This window comes from Amblyomma mixtum, chromosome 9 (genome assembly GCF_055824585.1).
Source record: "Amblyomma mixtum isolate Tamu chromosome 9, ASM5582458v1, whole genome shotgun sequence".
NCBI lineage: Eukaryota > Metazoa > Arthropoda > Arachnida > Ixodida > Ixodidae > Amblyomma > Amblyomma mixtum.
In genome coordinates this window covers 108,219,423-108,235,398 of record NC_143020.1, presented here as the reverse complement: position 1 = coordinate 108,235,398, position 15,976 = coordinate 108,219,423, and the positions used below count along the sequence as shown (strand labels likewise).

At 46.7% G+C, this 15,976-nt stretch overlaps 1 protein-coding gene across 2 annotated transcripts in view; it reads right to left on the bottom strand.

Moving 5' to 3' along the window:
* Positions 1–15,976, bottom strand: part of LOC149330622 (cyclin-dependent kinase 1-like) — a 28,822-nt gene that overhangs the window by 7,151 nt on the left and 5,695 nt on the right. The window contains exons 2-3 of one of the 2 annotated variants that reach the window (XM_089561252.1): positions 14,438–14,597; positions 10,562–10,690 (exon numbers count right to left, since the gene is read on the bottom strand). In XM_089561252.1, coding sequence (XP_089417378.1) covers positions 14,546–14,597 — 52 coding nt within the window. In that variant the 3' untranslated portion in view covers positions 10,562–10,690; positions 14,438–14,545. Of the gene's footprint in view, positions 1–10,561; positions 10,691–14,437; positions 14,598–15,976 lie in introns of those variants that run through there. The other variant, XM_089561253.1, reaches the window with a different exon arrangement.

Below are 15,976 nucleotides of genomic sequence, written 5' to 3'. Positions count from 1 at the left end.
TGGAACTCTAGGAAGGTGGCAAGATTCACGTCAAGGGATAAGCTGTTGGCTAGAGTCTGCAATTGGGTGCAGCATGGGTGGCCAGAGGGTAAGCTGCCAGAAGAGTTTGCAGCGTTTGTGAGCCGCAAGCATGAACTGTCGGTGTACCAAGGTTGTTTGCTGTGGGGCAGTCGTGTGGTCATTCCAGAGCCAGCTCGACCGTATGTCATGGACATTCTTCACACAGCTCATCCAGGAATTGTCAAGATGAAGGGGCTTGCCAGAGGAGCCGTGTGGTGGCCAGGAATCGACAGAGATGTTGAGCAGAAGGTGAGAGACTGTGCACGTTGTCAGGAATCCAGGTCTGCGCCAGCAGCTGCAAAGATTCACCCTTGGGAATTCACCAAGCGTCCTTGGACAAGACTACACATCGATTTTGCTGGGCCCTTCCAAGGCAAAGTTTTCCTCATTGTGGTGGACTCTCACTCAAAGTGGTTGGAAGTGTGCCGGATGAATTCCATGTCGACAGCTACAGTTTGTGCGAAGCTTCGTTTCCTTTTTGCTACCCATGGCATTCCAGAAACTGTTGTTTCTGATAATGGCACTGCCTTTTGTTCGGAGGAGTTCAGAGACTTCATGTGCCGGAATCAAATCCGACATGTGACCGTTGCCCCATATCACCCTTCTTCGAATGGTCAAGCAGAACGCATGGTGCGCGAAACCAAGGGAGTACTCAAGCGAATGGTTGGAGGCGATATCGACACACGTCTGGCTAGGTTTTTAATGACCCAGCATATCCTGCCTCATGCTACAACAGGCAAGAGCCCGGCCGAATTGCTAATGGGCAGGAAACTTTCAACTGTGTTAGAGCGTCTGCATCCTGACCTGCAGTCCAGTGTGCAGCAGAAACAAGAGCAGGTGATGCAGCGCCGTAGCCAGGCAGTGCGACTGTTTGATGTGGGGGATCGAGTGTTTGTGCGCAACTATCTCTATGGGCCCAAGTGGTTGCCGGGCATTGTGGATGCTGTCACAGGACCAGTGTCGTACTTGGTCGTCACCAAGGACGGTCGTCGATGGAGACGTCATGTTGACCAACTCAGAAGTCGTTCTGCCAGCTACGCATTGGACAGTTTCGCTTCTGGGATGTGTGAAGAGGAGGAACCGCTGGTTGCTTCCCCGGCAGGGTGTTCCGGGCTTGGCATTCCTTCAAGCCTAGAGGACCCTGGAAGACGGGACCAAGGAGAAAGACTGGAGGAGGCTGCAGCGCCCAGTACCGAATCTGCTTCCTGTGGTGAGGACCGTGAAGCGAGTGCTTCCCTTCAAGTCCAGCGACCACAGCGCCAACGCAGCCGCCCTGCGTATCTGAAGGACTTCGTGACGTAGGGGGGAGGAGTGTTATAGCGGGACAATCTTTAGGGCCAAGCAACCCTGAGCTACCATGTGTCACGTGTTGGCGGCTTTCCCGCGAGTCTGTACCCTGCCACCAGCAATAAAGGACGTAACACATTACTTGAACAAACTCTTTGGTCTCGGCCTGGTCCTCACGTTCGCACCCCTTCTCTGAACACAAAAAGTGAGTATTTACTGTGGACAAGCTGCTGAGGGCTCGGGTTGCAACCATAAATCCTAGAGACAAAGGGAAATTTGGATTAACTTCAAAGCTTTCTGGGCTGCTCTACTGTGTCCTTTCGACAACTTCCCTCTAGAGTAAGAAGGCATCTCCCTTTTCGAACAACTGCAAAAATGCTGTCTGTGAACGAGTATTTTCGTTTGGAAAATATGCGCTACGTTGTAGAGGGCACTGTCCGAACAGCCCCCCCTCTTTTGTATGGTTTACCTTCTACACCAGGCGTGGCCGCGATGTGGCGGTACCCTATAGTTCACTCAAAACTTGCGCGGTATACACGCCGCTTTTGCTCCTGACAAAATACATGCCATGTGTGGAAGGAATCTTCCTAAACTGGCTAAAAGGCAAAAGACGAAAACACACGAAAGAATGGTTGCAGAAACTAGATGTGCACTCGGCTGATTTCAATTCTAGAAAAGAGCTATTTGTGCGTTTCATCCTTCACCCATTTTAGCGCGATTTCCTGCACAATCAACAACCGACTTACTGCATACTGTTAATATAGTATTGTTAATACTATACATATTTCTGTTATCTAGTTACTGGCTCAAAGTTCAAATTGTTCCAGGGGTACGTGATATCCTTACCAAACATTTCAGTTTAGCTGAAAACTGTTACTTCAGGAATAATCTTCTTAGCAATGTCTTGAAACATGCGTACATGTCTTGGAAACTCGGCACAGAACCTTCGAATGCATAAATAATGTTTGAACTTGACAGAAGTATGGCAAATGTACTAAACCATTGATATGATTGACGTGCACAGGACATCTCGTACAGTGGAACATACCAAGAGCACTTACTTACCGTATTTTCCGGTGTATAAGACGCGGGTTTTTTTCAAAAATCTTGCTGGTGCGTCCTATACAAGGGTGCGTCTTATATGCGAATTTTCCGTTTTTTTTTGCGAGTTCAAAAATTACTCAGGTTCATATTCAAGCTTTTTCACCGAAAAAATATTACTACCAATAACGCGGTTGTAACATGGTTAATACTTCAATACGGAGACCGCCGTGCGCAACTTTTCTAGGTGAACTTTATCATGAAACGGCGGGGTTGACCACTTCCGGGATCTTAAACACGCTGCCTTTTCGGAGAGCCCAAGTAAAGGTAATGTGAAATGCCAAAAGATGGCGACTGTCGCGCTTCTCGCCATTGCCAAGACAGGCCAAGAGAAGCCGATGTTTTTTTTTAGTCACCCTTTGCAAGTACGTAGTGCAAAGAGAATGCTTCAGCCGCGTTGCCTTTTCGATAGCGCATCCGAAGATGAAGACTTTGAAGGTTTATGTAAAAATAAATTGTTGTGGACATAAAGAGAGTTTTTCGCTTTTTTTTCTTTTGTGCTAAAACGTGGGCGGGTATGGCGTGAGTGTTGCCTTTTTCGATCACTTAGCGTTACTTAAGAACTTCTCACACGTACGGTGCATTTTGCGATGGTCGCATAAGCATGCTTAATTAAGCCTCGCTAGCCTAACTGGGTAAATTGGGGTGCGTCTTATACACGGGTGCGTCTTATATACCAATTTTTTCAATGACAGCCTGCATATATGGCGGGTGCGTCTTATACAAGGGTGCGTCTTGTACACCGGAAAATACGGTACCTTAGATGTCAATAGGCGTTGATTTTCTCCAGGACATAAGCCGTTGGTTTTCTCCAGGACATATTGGATTTTGCCGAGGCACCCAAGAGAGGTATGCTTTTACTGAAGTGCTTCTGATACAAAAGCCAGTGCATATTCGGCAGATTTTTGTAGGACCTGCATATTTCGTCACGTGTGCAAAATTTGCTTGAGCTGCACTTAGTAGTTCTTTAGTGTTCTTTTTTGAAAGTTAACAGTCATCGTGAAACCGCGACCCAAGCAGGTCTTGTACTTTGTAGCTAGGCCTCTTTAGGTAGTGGTTTCGCTTTATTTATTATTTTTTCTGCACAGATGTTGTTGCAGGTCTGTCGTGCTCTCTACCACTAAGATACGCTCATCAGCAGACGCCAGCCACGGCAGTCGACAGGTGTCATCCAAACCGACCATGCTGTACTCGAGGCTGAAACCCAATCCCCGACCGAAATAGTCTGCTCACCAGCCCAGACACATAGAGGAGGTAAAGCAGTGGGTAGAGAGGGCATCCTCGGCGGAGGCCCTTGTGAACACTTATTCCGTCTATGCGCGCCGTCCCAAGGCAAGCAGTTACGGTATTGTCGGAGCAGAGGAGCAGCATCACAGAGAGCAGTGTAGATAGGAGGTCTAGAAGTGGGCATGTTACATGCTACCGATATCCCGGCGATGTCCAGGAAGCAACAAAAAAGTGAGCAGCCCTCATGACTCGCTACGTCAACACACTATGTTAGTGTGATTAAGTTGTCTTTAAGGTATCGGCCCTGGTGGAAGGAATCCATTTTAAATTTCTGTTAGAGCTCGTGAGCTTCAGCTCAGCCGCTGATCCAGCCCTTTAGTACATGCATAAAAAGGTGGCAGAATACACTTGTGACGGCGACTGAGCGATAGTCCTGTATGTTATCAGGCTTGCTGCCTCGTTTCAGAGAGAAGGTCACTCTGGACTGACGCCATCTCTCCAGTATGTCGGAGCCTTCAACAATGTTCGTAAAGATGCCAGCAAAGCTGTTCTCTGGAGTCTGTGCCTCAACATTCGAGAAAGGCAGCTGGTATCTTGTCCAGGCCCTTTTTCTATGGGCCTGCATATGTAGGCGAGAGCTCCGTCGATAACAACACTTCCCATTTCAACTGCAACTGGCCTGACACCATGTGACCGATTGCACGGATCCACGGTGATGTGCTGCCTCCATTCTGCAGGCCGGTATCTAATGGTTCGAGGAGGGTAGGTAGTTGAGTGGTGGTGTGACCTTTTATATATGTTACCAAGTTCATGAGCTTCTGTGAGGGTTCCTCAGGTCTGTGCAGAGATCGCACATAGTGCCAGTATTTCCGTGCAGCAGACTAGACATCCTTTTGCAAGCTCTTAAAATGTCTCATGTTGAATTGTTCCTCGCATATCATTCATGGGTTGGTGGCCATGAGATTGAGCCGTTTCCGCAAGCTGTAGATCCATGTAGCCGTCTAGCCCCGAGAGATGGGCATTGAAATCACCGATCATGAGCAGCTCCACGTCTCAAGCAAGATTTTTGCACTTCCCTCTGTGTAGATGCTTTAATTTGGCTGCTTTCTTGTAGCCCAGGCCTCCCTACAGAGAGGTATGCAAGGCACACAGCTATGAGCGTGCTGGGCAGGTCACCCATTGCCCACATATGTTCGGTACACTCTGATTTAGCACACTGCCATTGCAGGCCCCAAAGACCGAGCAGACCCATCGCTCCTTCCTTTCGGCTGTGAAAGGCTCAACTGTGTGAGACCAATGCCAGCCTGGATGGACTGCAGACTCCTCTATGTCCAGCAGGTGGGTTTTGGCGCCAGCACACAGTGACAGTACCCAATATAGTTCGTCCCGCTTTACTCGACAGCCACCACATCTCAGGTTGAGGAAACCCATACTTAAGCACTCTATACTGTACCATCTCATATTGAGGAAACCAATACTGAAGCACTCTATACTATAAAGTGCCATCTCCTGTTGAGGAAACCCATACTGAAGCGCTTGATACTATAAAGTGCCATCTCATGTTGAGGAAACCCATACTGAAGTGCTCTACACAATAAAGTGCCATCTCATGTTGAGGAAACCCATACTGAAGCGCTGGATACTATAAAGTGCCATCTCATGTTGAGGAAACCCATACTGAAGCACTTTATACTATAAAGTGCCATCTCATGTTGAGGAAACCCATACTGAAGCGCTCTATACTGTAAAGTGCCATCTCATGTTGGGGAAACCCATACTGAAGCACTTTATAGTATAAAGTGCCATCTCATGTTGAGGAAACCCATACTGAAGTGCTCTACACTATAAAGTGCCATCTCATGTTGAGGAAACCCATACTGAAGCGCTCGATACTATAAAGTGCCATCTTATGTTGAGGTAACCCATACTGAAGCACTTTATACTATAAAGTGCCATCTCATGTTGAGGAAACCCATACTGAAGTGCTCTACACTATAAAGTGCCATCTCATGTTGAGGAAACCCATGCTGAAGCGCTCCGACCCTTTGAGCTTTCAGCAGCTTTAAACATTCTATACTAAAACGCACTATCTGTTGAATGTCAGGACTACGAACTAACCATACGGGACAAACAACTAATAAAAACATAGTGCGAAAAGTCCAGGAACCAAAGAGAAACCACGGAGTGTCATAAAGCTTTCTTTGATCAGCATAACAAGGACTAGTGGTTTGCGCTGAATTCTGTGGGTTGTGTTACACTGACCTATAGTCGTGCTCTCTATACACAGCATCATGGGGCCGCTACGCAAGGAATAAATGCCTTTTTGGTGCCAGCATGTGTTGTTCCTTTGCTCTTAGAGCGCAGATCACCATGGCCGGCTAGCGCTCAGCAGCACACGTGACTACTGGTTGGGGTCAGCGGTCTGTGAGCCATGAAAAAAGCGGGGAAAACGTATCTATCCTCCAATCACACCCCCACAAGTTGTACACACTGGTAAAAGACAAAAAAAAAATGTTGTGGACTACACTCTTGAGCATGGAAACCGTGCTGCAGATTGCATTTTGTTTTATTTTGAAGGCGAGTCATACTGGACCAAGTATTCATTCAACCATCTTACTTTCTGTTTCGCTTTTACCAATTCAAATTTTTTCTGAATACACTAGTCTATGTAATAAGATTTTTTTGGGAAAAAAATCGGCTGATTATATGAGTAAATGTGGCAATCTTCGCTCAAAGCAGTGCTGATTCAACCCTTTATAAGGTGCAAGATCTGTGCATGGCTTGCATACATACAAATGGTAAAATTGCGCGGTGAAAGTCTCTAGGAATTTAACGATATCTCTTTCAAGCCATTTAAACCCCTGGCTTTGTAGAAAAGAGGTATACATTAGCTGTACCACTGACTTCGTAAAAAGATCTCAAAATGTGGTAAGTATCCACACCTCAGTACTTATAGCGTATAAGACGACTTGCAATAGAATTTAAAATTGCTTCAAGGAGAATTATGAGGTCGTTGACTGATGGAAAGGGCTGAATGCCTCAACAATTTTTCTAATACATGCTTTTGCCACCAAGGTGTGTCTTGTAAAACTGTACACCCGCACTTGTAGAACACAGAGAACACCAAGGAGACCTATTAGTGAACAATATTAACATATTGTATGGCTTGTTTGATAGCTCTGTAGTATTCAACACACAAAAATATGGTTCATAGGTTCACCGTTTTCCATTTGCCAGCACTTAAAGCAAGTGAGAAAAACATGTCCCACTGCCGTACAAAGGGTTAACGCAGGTTGCTTCAATAAATACAAGCAGTTTTATTTGGTCCTTTTTGGCATTTCTTGCTGGCAAACATTCTTCACAAACATCACTTTGTTTCAGCGAAAAATTGCTAAACAACCCATCCACTGAAGAGGCATGTTTTCTTGCCAATCTCCAGCGTTGCCGAGCTTCATCCTGCTTCTCGAGCCCCGAGTTTCCGTCGTGATGCTGTAGATGAAGTCCTTTAGCTGCTGAAGACAACCACAGCTCCCAGTTCCTCATTTTTAGTTCACATGCATCGGCCCTACAAGTGATGAACTAGAGTTTTCATTTGGGCTTGTAGGGCTATTTGTGCAATGAAGGGAGGCAGAGTGAAAATACGAGGACGACCATATTTTCCGGTGTATAAGACGCACCCGCCATATATGCAGGCTGTCATTGAAAAAGTTGTTATATAAGATGCACCCATGTATAAGACGCACCCCAATTTACCCAGGTGGTCGAAATTTCCGGAGCCCTCCACTACGGCGTCTCTCATAGCCTTAGTCGCTTTGGGACGTTAAACCCCATAAAGCAAACCAACCAACCAATTTACCCAGTTAGGCTAGTCAGGCTGAAGTGAACAGGCTTGTGCGACCATCGCGAAATTCACCGTACCTGTGAGAAATTCTTAAGCAACGCTAAGTGATTGAAAAAGGCAACACTTACGCCATACCCGCCCACGTTTCAGAAAAAAGAAAAAACGAAAGAGCTCTCCCATATGTCCACAACAACATTTTCTTTTTACTTAAAACCTTTGAAGTCTTGATCTTCAGATCAGCTATCAAAAAGTTCGCCCATTTCTGGAGGCAATGCGGCTGAAACATTCTCTTCGCACTACGTACACGGAGCAAACAAAGTTGCAAAGGGTGGCTAAAAAAAGAACGCCGGCTTGTTTGACAATGGCGAGAAGCGCATTTGTCGCTACCTTTTGACATTTCACATTACTTTTGCTTGGGGCCTCCGAAACGGTTGAGTGTTTGTGATCCCCGAAGTCGTCATCCCCACTGTTTCATGATAAAGTTCATCTAAAAAAAGTTGCGCACGGCGGTTCCTGTAATGAAGTATTAACCGTGTTACAACCGCGTCATTGGTAGAGATATTATTTCGGTGAAAAAAAGCTTGAACACGAACCTGAGTAATTTCTGAACTCTAAAAAGAAAAGAAAAATTCACATAAAAGACGAACCCTTGTATGGGACGCACCAGCAAGATTTTTGAAAAAAAAAAAAGCTGCGTCTTATACACTGGCAGATACGGTAACACAAAAGGCGGAAGTGCGGACAAACCAGAACTCTAGTCCATCTAATTTCTTCTACACTATAGTCGGATACAACTTAAGAAGGCAGCGGCTTTTCCCCTTCAAGGGACCCCCTTCCAGCCAATGGCGTCGGCCGATTCTCATGAACCTGCTAGGGTGACAATGCAGGGAGTGGTAGATGAAAGGTGGTAGTCCCCTCCGTCCGTAATCATCATCATCATCAGCCTGACTACGCCCACTGCAGGGCAAAGACTTCTCCCATGTCTCTCCAATTAACCCTGTTCCGCGCCAGCCGCGGCCACCATATTCCTGCAAACCTCTTAATCTCATCCGCCCACCTAATTTTCTGCCGCCCCCTGCTACGTTTGCCTTCTCTTGGAATCCACTCCGTTACCCTTAAGGACCAGTGGTTATCTTGCCTTCGCATTACATGCCCTACCCAAGCCCACTTCTTCCTCTCGATTTCGACCAGGATGTCATTAACCCGCGTTTGTTCTCTCACCCACTCCGCCCGCTTCCGATCTCTTAACGTTACACCTATAATTTTTCTTTCGATAGCTCGCTGCGTTGTCCTTAACTTAAGCTGAACCCTCTTTGCTAGCCTCCACGTTTCTGCCCCATAGGTGAGTACCGGTAAGATACATCTGTTGTATACTTTTCTGTTGAGGGATATTGGTAAACTGCCATTCATGATCTGAGATAACCTGCCATATGCGCTCCACCCCATTCTTATTCTTCTAGTTATTTCCCTCTCATGATCTGGATCAGCTGTCACTACCTGCCCTAAATAGACATATTCTCCTACTACTTCCAGCACCTGGCTACCAACTGCGAACTGCTGTTCCCTTGCTAGGCTGTTGAACATTACTTAGGTTTTCTGCATGTTAATTTTTAGCCCCACCGTTCTGCTCTGCCTGTCCCAATTCATTGATCATGCTTTGCAGTTCATGTCCTGAGTGACTTAGCAAGGCAATGTCATCAGCGAATCGCAAATTACTCAGGTATTCTCCATTAACTCTTATCCCCAACTGTTCCCATTTCAGGCCCCGGAATACCTCCTGCAAACAGGCAGTGAATAGCATAGGCGAGATCGTGTCTCCCCGCCTGACACCTTTCCTTATTGGAATTTTATTGCTGACTTTAAGTCAATGGAGAGAGGGGATAGACCCCTCTCTCCATTGTGGCACCGCTCCCTGCATTGTCACCCTATAGCAGGCTCACGAGAATCGGCCAACGCCATTGGCTGGAGAGGGGCCCTTTGACGGGGAAAAGCTGCTGCCTTCTTAAAGGTACACTGAAGAGGATTCTGAACATGTCTTTTTGCCGCGGGAACTCAATCTACACGTTCTGAGCATTCTTAGAAACTTCGATTTATTGACCTGTGTGGCCGATTTCCCTAATTAAATCTAATTAATGTCCGGCTCCCGCCTTTTTTTTTTTTTAAATTCTCCCTCGTACGGTGGGCGGAGTCGACCAACGCGTGGAGCGCCTTTCACCCAGTCCCGTGGCGGCTTGCCGCTTTGCCATCGGTGGAGTAATACGTAGTAATCCGCAGAAGCAAATAGTCCGCGCGTATTTTTATTTCTGCGGGCTTATTTTGCGGCTATATTATCTGCGAATGAAACTATTTATTCACGGAAACCTAAAAAAACAACATAAAGCGAAAGCAAAGCCTCCAGGGAGCTGGCTGAAAGGTGCTCCCCGCGTTTGGTCGACTCCGCCCACCGTACGAGGCAGAATTAAAAATAAAGGCGGGAGCCGGACGTGAATTCGATTTAATTAGGGAAATCGGCCACACAGGGCAAGAAGTCACTGTTTCTAAGAATGCTGGGGACGTGTGGATTGAGTTCCCGCGGCAAAAAGACATGTTCAGAATCCTCTTCAGTGCACCTTTAAGTTGTATCCGACTGTAGGTCAGTGTCAGTCTTGTCTGCCTTTGTGCTCGTCCACATCTTTTCCTGTTGTCTCCCCACACTCTGCAACTGACACATTTCCTCACTCCCGAGATGTGTGCTGGCTGTCCTCTGTGTCTCCATCACCAACTGGTATCCTGCGCACTGTCTTCCCTGCAGAAAAGTGCACCGTGTTCATGTGGCGCATGCGATGGCCCGTTTCTTTGAACCGCATGCTGCACCGAGGGCAGGCGTACGGCCGCACTCCCGTGTGTGTCAGAAGGTGCCTGTTGAGGTTACTCTGCTGGGAGAACCCTCTTCCGCAATGGGGACACACGTACGAGGTTCTACCTTTACCCAGGTGCACTAGATTCTGGTGGCGCGCCAAGTTCGACACGTATTTGAAGCTCAGGCCGCAGTCACCGCACACATACGGCCTGTGCCCCGTGTGGATGAAACGGTGGCGGGTAAGGTCGCTCGCTGACGTGAAGCGCTTCTTGCAGACCTTGCACGCAAACGGCTTCTCACCAGTGTGCGTCCTCTCGTGTCTGGCAACATGGGTCCTGGGTGCAAGGATGAAAGGGGGACGGCAGTGGACACACTTTGGAAGTGGTAGCGTCAGTGACAGTGCACAGGACAAGAACAACAACAATATAAGGATCTGACGCCTGTCTGACGTGAATCGGACGTGAACCTGACGTGTGCCTTGACGTTCATTAAATGCGCAGTAGATGTCACTGTAAGCACGCAGACCACAGAGAAAAATAGACGGGAGTGACGACTCAGCTGAGTCCCTGCGGTGGCTCAGTGGTCACGGTGCTTGGTTACTGACCTGGAAGACACGGATTCAATCCGGACCACGGCGGCCGCGTGTCGATGGAGGCGAAGTACTAGAGACCCGTGTACTGTTAAGTCAGCATACATTACAGAACCTCAGGTGGTCGAAACTATCCGAAGCCCTCCACTACGGCGTGCCTCACAGCCTCATAGCATAGTTGATAGACGGAGTTCCACCGTAATCAGAGGCCGTTAGAACACTCGCACTGTCCCAGCCACTGCTAACCATTTTCTTTCGTTTCACAGCACTGTTGACAGGTGGCGCATCGGTATAATTGCATCTTTGGCTGGGACACTGAACCAGTGTGTATCTGTTATGAAGGTATTAGACAACTCATCATCATCCTAGCGAGTGAGGAAGGAAGCAAGAAGAAGGAAGTGTGTGCAAAAGCTCGCTGCTGAGAGATGAGGAGAGCACAGGAAAAAACGCTAAGCAGTGTATGTAAGCATGGCATCATTGGCGCACTTTAAGTTAACAGGCGCCTGGTCAAAGCAAGGGACAGTACAACACCAGCAGCACCCAGCTACAAAGCCTAAATCCAGACTATGTTCATGATTTGATGACATGGTGCAACATGGAACACATGCCTGATCTTAGCATCGAATTAGCGAGGAGTAACTTTCAGTTCCCGCCCTGAAGCGAAACGATGTGTAACAAATGGCACAACTGCAACATACGGGGTTTGGTTACTGATCTCGAAGACACGGATTCAATCCTGGCCTTATCTTATCTGATCTTAGCACCGAAATAGCTAGGAGTGACTTTCAGTTCCTGCCTTGAAGCCAAACGATGTGCAACAAATGGCACAACTGCAACATACGGGGTTTGGTTACTGACCTGGAAGACACGGATTCAATCCTGGCCTTATCTTATCTGATCGTAGCACCGAAATAGCCAGGAGTAACTTTCAGTTTCTGCTCTGAACCACAACGATGTGCAACAAATGGCACAACTGCAACACACGGGGTTTGGTTACTGACCTGGAAGACACGGATTCAATCCTGGCCTTATCTTATCTGATCGTAGCACCGAAATAGCCAGGAGTAACTTTCAGTTTCTGCTCTGAACCACAACGATGTGCAACAAATGGCACAACTGCAACACACGGGGTTTGGTTACTGACCTAAAAGACACGGATTCAATCCTGGCCTTATCTTATCTGATCGTAGCACCGAAATAGCCAGGAGTAACTTTCAGTTTCTGCTCTGAACCATAACGATGTGCAACAAATGGCACAACTGCAACACACGGGGTTTGGTTACTGACCTGGAAGACACGGGTTCAATCCTGGCCTTATCTTATCTGATCGTAGCACCGAAATAGCCAGGAGTAACTTTCAGTTTTTGCTCTGAACCACAACGATGTGCAACAAATGGCACAACTGCAACACACGGGGTTTGGTTACTGACCTGGAAGACACGGATTCAATCCTGGCCTTATCTTATCTGATCGTAGCACCGAAATAGCCAGGAGTAACTTTCAGTTCCTGCCCTGAACCGAAACGATGTGCAACAAATGGCCCAAACGCAACGCACGGGGTTTGCCATGAGCGTAGCAGAACAGAGTTCACTACCTAGTGCACTCAAAGTACACATGCTTAGTGATCACCAACCACGTCACTCTGGGCAGTGGGAAAACATCTGTGAATCAAAGCTGTAACTAACATTAAAGATGATGATTAAAAGGGCACAACAGGGACAAAACTGAGCAGACCATCGAGTGAGAATTAAATGCCCAGGCGATAAGTCCTGCACGGCTGTGCTCCAAACCCCCGTCACTGCGTGAACCGCATTAGGTGTTCATATCAACTTCAACTTGCCTATAGCTGCGACCAAGAGTGGACGGAAAAATATGCACTGACACATCCATTAAAGAGACTCTGAAATGGTTTTTACGGTCATATTCTAGAGAAACAGACCTGCAGAGGTGGTATTTGCGAGTATTTGAGTCAAGTTTGAAAGCTCTGCATGAAAGTTATAATTTACAAATAATTAAAAAAATTTCTCCTTGCAGAAACTAACAGATTAGGGTGAACCTCACCACGTGCTCTCATCCACCCATACCCCAATGACATCAATGGGCAATCTGGGCAAGCCTTTTCACTGGGCATGCCCAGGTGACATGCACTATCGGGATGGGGCCAGATGGGGCGTGGAGCGGTGCAGTCCGACTGTTTTTTTTTCTTCATCTTTTTTTTTTCTGGCATGAGTTGACGGGGGTGAAGAGGAGCATCACTTTTAATCACCGACACCTTCGGTGTTTATGAAGCTAGCTTAAAAATTTTTGCAGTGCGGTGATGAGTGATGAATTACCGATCACTTTTTGCATTTCCCTAACCTCAGTAAATATCATTCCATGGACCTTTAAGGCTCTTTTTGGGATACCTCTAACTTAAGCGTAAAATATTTTGTGATAGGACGGACGTGTTTTTAGTCACAGCTTAAAAAGACACTCATAGGCTCCATCTATTGTACCGTGGAAAAATGAGCTGGGGTTCAACTGACCAACCTCCAGTCACAGCAATAACCGCCAACTACACCATACCAACAGTGAAGTGAGGAAGTAAACACATAGCGAGCGCCCAAAACAAGAGGTCACGGTGAGTACTGTGGACTAAGGGCCACTGAAATTCTGTGGGAATTCAGAGACTAATAAGGAAGAGGTGTTTTCTGCCCGTGGAGTGTTGCATCAACATGTCCTTAAAGGGTTCAATTTCGGTTACAAAGGGTCATAAAATTATCGGTACCGCTTCTTCAACCACCCACGGACAGGAGAAAACTGGCAGCTTTTCCGCGTCACTCTTCCATCTTTTTTTCGAACAACACAGTTAACTCTTGTGACACCCAAACATGCTCACCCTCCACTTCATCTCGGACCTCCGCCCCCGATCATCATCATCATCATCATCAGCCTGACTACGCCCACTGCAGGGCAAAGGCCTCTCCTATGTCTCTCCAATTAACCCTGTCCTTCGCCAGCCGCGGCCACCATATTCCCTCAAATTTCTTAAACGTTGCTAGGTTCAGTTTCCAATGGCCGCCTGTCCGGAGCCAATGATTCTTAGCACCGTCCGCTGCGTCACAGGTCTGACCGACACCCCGGCCAGCTGCTCCGCAGCCACTGGGGACTGGGGGCCGAGGGTTAATTGGGTTGTTCATAGAAGGTTGCAGTCAAGTACTACACCAGAATGGCCAAATGTTCTAGTCACCGAAATCAGGCCACACCCCAGGCCTGTTCGTATAGATCCATCGACACATGGAGTGTCCTCTGTCTAAAATAAAACCCGGTGGAGAATTGCAAACACTGTCTTGCTAGGGCTAAGCCTAAGCGCGAGGCCCAGAGACCGAGTGTCACTAAAAATGCAGCCCCGCCCTCAATATAGATTCAGAATACTAAACAAGAAAGCCCGCACTACTGCAAATGCCCATACCCCTAAGCAACACGGAAACAAGGCAAGCAAACACTGGCTTACCCATCATCGCTGGAGTACGGGCAGTAGGTACAGCAGTACTTTCCCCTTGGTCCTTTCGGATGCTCGCGTTGGCGGTGGTTGTCCAGGAGGGCTTGCGTGGAGAACATGTCATTGCATGTCTCGCATGAGAAGAGGGCAGTAAGCAAGCAGTCGTCCACCTCTGAGGAGCAACGCGAGAAAAAAAGAGCGTAAGACCTATTATTAACTAGCACAGCTTTCCGCAGAGTATGCACTATTAATTGTTAGTCACCTCAAGAACATGACACATGGTGTGCAAGTTTCCGTTACTCCCCTGTTCTTTCAACATACTGTTTTTGCCCATGCAAAGCATCCACACCGCATACCTGTGCTAATAAGAATAACTACATTCCAGCTACATAATCTAAATGGCGACTGCCACCTCTCGCTAATTTCGCCAAACCAGAATTCCGTAGACCAACCTTAATAGCTGAGCTAGAATAAAGGTAAAATATTACCGCTTCCTTCATGTCAGCCACATAAAACTAGTTACGGATATTTTAAATGTCTGTGAAACTTGCTGCTTACCATGAAATAGCTCACTTCCATCCTTTTCACAAAATTTACAAGCTTAATCACTTTCCAGACCTCAGCTCTGATACTGCACAATTCAATTATAAATAAATAAATAAATTTCAAATAGGCAAAATGACACTAACTACAAATCAGTCATTTTTCCCAGTTGCTATTACTGATGCATTACAGTGTAAGATCTTTCCCATTAGCTTGATTACCTGTAAAGGTTTAAATGTGTCATTTAGTCTTTACAGATACTCAGAAATAATTTGACTCTCCTACTAAACAAATACACGAGAGCGCGGGTATATGACTACACTTTTTATTAAAGATGCACTAAACAGGAATCTAAAATCGTCTTTTTACCATGGGAACTCGATCTACACTTTGCGCGCATTCTTAGAAACTTCGTATTATTGTCCTGTGCAGCCGATTTCCTTCTAAATCGAATTAAACGTCCCGGCTCCCGCATTTTCTTTTTTTCAACTCACCTCTGAAATAAGGAGTCAGCCAATGTGTGGAGTTCCTTTACAGCCAGTCGCGTGGCGGCTTTGCCATTGCTTTTATTTTGTTTTTTAGGTTTCCGTGAATAAATAGTTTCAGTCGCAGACTATATAGCCGCAGATTAGGCACACGGAAATAAAAATACATGTGGAATCTTGCTTTTGAATCTTGCATCATTTCGCCGATGGCAGATATAACTTCACCGATGGCAAGCCGCCACACGAATGGCTGAAAGGAACTCCACACGTTGGCCGACTCCTCCTCTTTTCAAAGGCGAGTTCACAAAAATAAAATGGTGGGAGCCGGGACGTTTGACTCGATTTAATAGAGAAAGCGGCTGCACAGGACAATAATTCGAAGTTTCTAAGAATACTCGGAGCACGCAGATTGAGTTCTCGTAGTGAAAAGACCAGCTCAGAATCCTTTTTAGTAAACCTTGAACATTCTAGATCTACAGGCAATTGCCCGAGTGCTATTCTGGGGGAAAAAAAAAGCATTCGT